This window comes from Anoplolepis gracilipes, chromosome 2 (assembly GCF_047496725.1).
Source record: "Anoplolepis gracilipes chromosome 2, ASM4749672v1, whole genome shotgun sequence".
Taxonomy (NCBI): domain Eukaryota; kingdom Metazoa; phylum Arthropoda; class Insecta; order Hymenoptera; family Formicidae; genus Anoplolepis; species Anoplolepis gracilipes.
Window position 1 is genome coordinate 6392978 of NC_132971.1, and position 7151 is coordinate 6400128.

The 7151-nt window shown below is 34.6% G+C and overlaps 1 protein-coding gene across 1 annotated transcript; it reads right to left on the reverse strand.

Annotated features, from left to right (window-relative positions):
- Nucleotides 1-353: 353 nt before the first annotated feature.
- Nucleotides 354-4488, reverse strand: LOC140662817 (ras-related protein RabJ). Its single transcript, XM_072886471.1, has 3 exons — nt 4273-4488; nt 2261-2385; nt 354-1973 (listed from the first exon to the last, which is right to left on the reverse strand). The coding sequence occupies exons 1-3, from the start codon at nt 4313-4315 to the stop codon at nt 1482-1484; spliced, it is 660 nt and encodes a 219-aa protein (XP_072742572.1). The 5' UTR covers nt 4316-4488; the 3' UTR covers nt 354-1481.
- Nucleotides 4489-7151: the final 2663 nt, after the last annotated feature.

Below are 7151 nucleotides of genomic sequence, written 5' to 3' on the forward strand. Positions count from 1 at the left end.
ATCCTATTTCGACTATGTAGGACAATATGATATATAGTGTATTAATTTTTATATTTTTAGTATTAATAACAATATAATTATTATATAAAATATATATTTTATATATTTCGTAATAATAATAATAATAATAATAATAATTATTATTATTATTATTATTATTATTATTATTATTATATTAATAATTATAAAATATATTTATGTGTGTACACACATATATATATATATATATATATATATATATATATATATATAAAATATAAAAATATTTTTCAGTTTTTTAAAATCTGTACAAGTGCCACACTAATAAATAGTAACAGGAGTATGAACAATAGATTGTTTAAAAATATTGTACATTATTTTATTACAAACATATGTATCTTTATTGAATATAAAAATTTGATAAAGTGTGTGATCGACGCGTGAATATTCATATCACAATGTGTGCGAAAATAAAGATGACAAAAAGTATTTAAAGTTTACCTAACAATATATATATATATATTTCATCCGTCTTTGCATAGAAAAGAGAAACATATTTAAACTTAAAATTTAGCACAGTCTTCGTGGATGAAATATTAACATTATAATAAATCTATTCTATTCCGCGTTTATAAATAAATTTATACATGGATACAGAATACTGTTGCTTTTCGTATAAAATTATAGTAAATACAGTAATGTAATAAAAGTAAAGTTAATCATAATAATAATTAATTTTTGTTCTAATGTTTGCAATTAGTTTTCTAGTGGCAAGTTACATGATCGTCATACATGCGTTAGTCAATTCTAAATAATTTCTCACGCATTTCGGCGACATATGAAATAGAATTAGTACGTATGAAAATTTATCTAATCAAAAGATTGCGTACAGCTTGCAAAAATTATAATCAGATTAATTAAGCTTATAGCCTGTGTACATTTTCTGGCTTATAGTTCATCACGACCTTAATTACTTTGACACAAATCAACGTACCGCGTTAAATTTCTACGAGATCTTGTTTACATATAAATTCAATATGAAACAAAATATATATCATTTCATTCCTCTCATTTATAACAAAATCGAATTGTATAACTTCCTTTACTTCAGCGTTACAATCTTGTTTGATAATATTTTGATATCATCGACTTAACGCCCGCGATAAATCGAGTGTTGTCATAAGTCTAATCTAACTAATCGAACTAGGACCGAAGCTGCGTGGAAGAATAGATTGTTTGTCGTTGTTTGCCTTGCGCGTACATCTTGCATCTCGAATGTAGAGACACATTGTGAAACTATTCTTTTTTTTTTTTGTAAATTTTATTTGTAACTTGTCAATGTAATTAATGCTGTTGAAAAAAAAAAACTCGCGAACAACATTTTGGCGAATAACATTAAAAAATTCTTTGGTCGTTGGCGTAGCACACAATCGTCGTGCGTTAATGCAAACTCATCTCAGCAAGGCCAACAATCTTTCTTTAACTGCTATTGTCGCTACAATTTAGCAGCAGGTGAACGGCTTTTCAAGTATGCCGTGAGCAATACTGGTGTTTTGCGGACTCTCCTCGATGGAAGGCGAGAGCGGCATGGCGTCGCCGTTCAAAAAGCTATTCGAGTCGGAAATCTTGAGAATGGTGATCGTGTCTTTATTGTCTGATGCCATTCTTAGTAAACCCTTAGCGATAGCTAGGAAAACGGTTTCTACTCCTTCGTTATGTAACACTGAAATCTCATGATATGTAGCACCAATCGACGTAGCGTATTTCTCGCCCTCTTCGCCGTCAACTTGTCGCTGTTGCAAATCGGACTTGTTACCGATCACAGCTAGCACCATCGTCTCTTCCACGTTCTGTTGTAGCTCCTTCACCCAACCCTTGATGGCGGTGAAACTGTTGTACTGCGTGAGGTCGAATACCAGCATGGCCGCATTGGCATTTCTGTAGTACATCGGCGCCATGGAACGAAATCTCTCCTGGCCAGCCGTGTCCCATACCTGCGTAAAAAAAGAGTTGTTTTCGAGAATGGCTTCATAAGCAGTCTTAAGCAATCAATTAGATAAAGAATTTTTGGGTTGCATTATGCAAAGCGCGATAACGATACAGAGATAGTCAAAGCAAAGGGTAAATGAATCGAGAGGTCAGAGACTAATTGACAAAATAATGCGAGTAACGATAAATGGAATCTTGTGGCTATTAATTCGATGTACTAAATTTTTCTATTAATCGCTAAATATTAATATCAAAATATTAACGATATGAGTATTTTTTTTTATAATCGTACATGCAATTTTATCTTCGTATCTCCTAAATTAAGCTTGCAGTTGAAGAAAGATGCTCCTATCGTCGGACTTGCGTGACGATCAAAGTTTCCCATGTAACGTCCGACCAAACTTGTTTTACCAACACCTGAAAATAATATGGTGATTTGTGTATTAATAACACACTTGGTGTACAGTTATTCAATATTAGCGCTATCATTTGGTACGTGTGACGTACACGCATATATCGAACTTCGTTCTATATATATGCCAAAAAAATTAATAACCTTATCTGATAACGCGCGATTTTAAGCTAATATACAACAATCGAATTTTTACACGATTTTACAAAACGTAGATAGGCGATTCGCGTAATAAATATCCATCTTTCACATTTAATTTAGTTTTTTAAATCAAATCATCATTATAATAATTGTTATTATAAATAAAAAAATAAAACTTGTATATGTTGTAAAAAAGTCAAGATTTTGGAAAATAATAATATCGGTTATTTTAAGAGAAAGAGAAGGAGAAAATGAACTCATATTCATATTAACATATGAATACGAGTTCATTTTTAATTTCTGAAATAGTTATTTATGTAGGGCGCAAATTCTATTTTTCTTCGCTTCTTCTTTTTTCGCTGATATACAGTTCGCAATTGGTCAAATTGAGTATGTGCATCGCAATATGAACAATCATTATTTGACTATTGTAACTCGTATAAGCTGCTGAAAGATTAGTAAAATGCAACACATCTTTATATCGAGTATGCAGATATGATATTCAGGACCAGACACAAATTTATATGAATTTTTTATAATTAACGGTATCTATTATCTCCTAAAAATATTTCCTGGAATACTATATAAGTATATATATATATATATATAGAAAAAACATTCGCGTACTTGTACTATGCATGAAAACAAAGCTAATATGTGTAATTTCATATTTAAAATTTTATTTTTCTTGCACCTAATAAATAAAAAATTTTTATAAGAAAAAAGACTATTATACAGATAATTTTTTTCTAAAAAGTTATAATTTTGTGATAATTTTTTGTTATTATGTTTTCGTGATTATGCTTTGTCGTTAGTGCTATTGATATTTTAGTTGTCATTGATCGTCATTGGTCAAATATTGTATGTGTTTATGTGTATAGAAAATGTGATTGCGAAAAAAAAGATATATGTTAAAAATTGATTACGAGATTTCTTAGAATATATACATATTACATATGAAATTATCAACGTGCTGTGTTGCTGTATCGAGAAGTGTGTCATGCGCGTATTTTGACCTCCATCTATCCGGGGATGCACCTATATGTATTGTAATATAAATAAACATTTCATCATTTGCATCAAACAGATACCTAATACAAAATGTAAAAAATATCATTTTTTTTACGATTTAATTCTTAGAAAGAAATAGTTCTTCTATATCAAATCTCAATAACAAGACAAAGTAATCAGTAATAGCTAGAAAGTATTTATTGATACGTAATTGTTTATTTTCTCTCACTTATATTGCTCATACGGTTTCTATAACGAACGTAAAGATAACAACCGCAACTTCACTAAATAATTTATCGAATAGGCTTCAAATGTATTCTTATGATCAATAATTATCTTTAACAATCGGACAATATGCGTATATTCATACATCGACAATAAATAAATTCTCATTAGGGCCACAAAGAAATGAGAAAAAAATCACATATTTCATCTGAGAGATTTTAAGTGAACATTTCATTCGCACAACGTAATCAAGCAATCATATCAGATATTGCAACATCCAATTTCGTAATGAATGTAAATAAGCAGCAGGTTCAAACTGGGTTTGTGCGCATTCACCTAACCTCCATGACACAACAAAAGGTAGATCAGAGACAATACACGTTGACTAATCTTTGAGATGCGTGATCGCGTCTGTAAGTTTACGACGTGCTTTTTCGAAACGTCAACAGAAATCATCCATTTGTGGTATTATATAACGATAACATCAGGCCAATTTTATTGCGATCAGCACTTACCCTGCGATCCTAGCATTACTACTTTGCCCTCTATCGTCTTCATGTTCGTCGCACCACTACATAATCGGATTGAAGAATTCGTCGAACCAGAAATCCCACTGCACGATTAAACTAATAACAATGCACTGTTTTGACGTTTCCCACGCTTATAATCGTGCAATCCGTAGCATTGTTACGTTGATCGGTAACTTTAGCTCACCGTTCTCTACTAGTGCCGTTGCCATCTTTCAACGGTATGCGATAGCTTCTATTGGCGTTTCGTATCAGCTGATAAAAAATATTTAGTTAGAATTGAAATAAATGACCTATCTAATTTGATATATTTTATTAAATTATATATTCTAGAATTTGAGGTTTATATTATATTTAAAAAGTTTTATGTTCATTAACCATTGTTCGATAAGTTATCTACAGAATAATAATTTTTTCAATCCCTGTTTGACAATTTCACATATTTTTTTATAGATGGCCATCTCTTATTTTTACTTCTCTCGACTATCTTAATTATTTATACATTACTTTCTCTACAAGCATACATTTAGATAGAAATATTTTTAAGGAAGAGATTCTTTTTTTCGAACACGCTATATTTGAACAGTTTATTTTTACTAATATATAAAGTATTCTTTACACCCATGCGATAATTAAACTTATATCTTTTGTTTAATATACTATAGTGAAATTTAATTAATATTTATTATAGTATATACATACTTCTATGGCTAATTAATTAATGTTGACTTTATTTCGACAACAATGCAAACTATTTTACGGCTTCTTCATATTTTATTACAGCGAATTACGCTCAATTCGATTTCAGAGGGAAGGGTCCTTTTTTTACAACACGATGCATGGCCAGAGCACAGGAAGAGAGAAAGAGAGAAACGTTAGTTTAATTCATATTACTTTTCTCATAAATCCGTCGAGTCCCGTGACTATGGAACGGTGGCATAACGCAAAATTCATACACGGTTATATCCGCATATATGTATTCACGTATAATATATATATACATAATATATATGGTAAGCGTTCACTGAGGGAGAGGGAGATCGTAGGCAGAAACCACGAGAAGAGCTCCGCGGTTCTCTGGCGAGCGACTCTTGCCTCCCTCTCCCTCCGCCCTTCCAGCCCCTCTGAGCCGGGGCTGTTCCGATTCCAGACAGTTTTTGCTGAAACATCGTACCGTTGATCCGGCATTTTCCAGGCCGCTTGGTTTATCGCTTGGCTTGATCCCTCTGTTCGTACCGCGGTGTTACAAGCCCCTGCAATCGATGTTTTCGTCCCATCTTTCTTACTCCGCTCCTCTTCTGTGTGTCCATATAGAATTTACCTATTTCTTCTTATCCCCTTGTTTCTCTTTATCTCTCTCTCTCTCTTTCTCTCTCTCTTTCTCTCTACTTTTTTCAACTTTGGTAGATAACCGCCGCCGTTTATCTCTCGACTCTCATAGTTACATATACATGGCGATGTAAAGCTCCACGATTCCCAGACCGCGCATTCGAGACCTCAGTTTTGCTCGGAAAAAGAATCGACCATTGATATACTAAAGATACATTATGCTATTGCTGAAAAATAGAATCACGCTGGACTTAACACTCGAAAGAGCATATATAAAAAATGGGATATTGATACAACACGAATGTGCGATATTTGTTTAATCTCTTCTCCTATCGGGATCTCAGTTATATATTCGATTTATCTTTCGCCGTGTATTTTGACAATTCCTTAGGGGCGAAGGGGGGAATGACTGCTTTTGAATAGCCGATCTCGTTTGTCCATTAACTCGGTTCCCTTTAATGCATCGTAGTAAGAGCTGCAGACTCCTCCACGGTGTTTTGACACTCGCCGATGCGTGACGTCGACCGCTATAACGTCGCCTGGTCCATTTTGCAACGCGATTTATTTGCGTCACCCTTCCACACGTTTCCCTTCGAGAAATCGTCGCGACGCCTGCTGCCGATAGAATCATCGTCGTATTTCATAGAAAGAAAGAGAAAGAGAGAAAGAGAGAGGGAGAGGAAAGACGAGAATTGGAATCCCCCGGAAGTGGACGAAGTGGTGCAATCCTGAAAGATGTGCGCGCCGCAGGCAGGAAACGCGCGACCAAAGGATATAAATTGAATCGGGGTTTCGCATCCGACGCGTAAAAGCGAGTTCGCACGCCCTTTAAATCCACCCCACCCTCTGTTCCCCTCATTGCTTTATTGCGGCGCTAGACAACCATTATGGAACGGAAGATACCAATAATTTTCGTGGCGCGTCGCTTGTACAGCTCGGCAAGCAGTTTTGAGAGGGTCCTTTAATTCGATGTTCTTGACTTTCCGAAACGATATGTTTGCTTTTTCGCGTTCAACGACTCCTTTATCTTCGATTTCTTCGATACCAAGTATTTGTATTTAATATGTTATATAGCGCAAAGAATATAATTTTATTTTTTTTTTTTCTTTTTTGCCAAATTTTGAATTCTCTTCCAAAAGAACGAATAACTATGATAAGATAAAAAAAAAACGTGTTATATGCGAGTTAAATGTTACAGGGATGAAACTCATCGTTAGTTACAGTTACAGCTATCGCAGATATACGGTGAACCGCAGGATTAGTCCCAAGTATTCTCGTACCAGTCGCGGTGACCTGTGGCTAGCCGTTGGCTTAGATACACGGGGCTTAGATTCGCCTTGGGTTTGGTTTAGGCCGCCCTCACGAAGGCGATACGTCAACGTCATAATGGGGGTCATAAATCCGGCTCGCACGCGCCTAAACCTCGTTGCGGGAGGGCGAAGGGGAAGGGCGCACGCGGACCACGCATCGCAACCGTCCATAATCCGTCCGCGTGTTCATACCTCCGTCTTAGTTTGCACGCTGACTTTACTGGATAT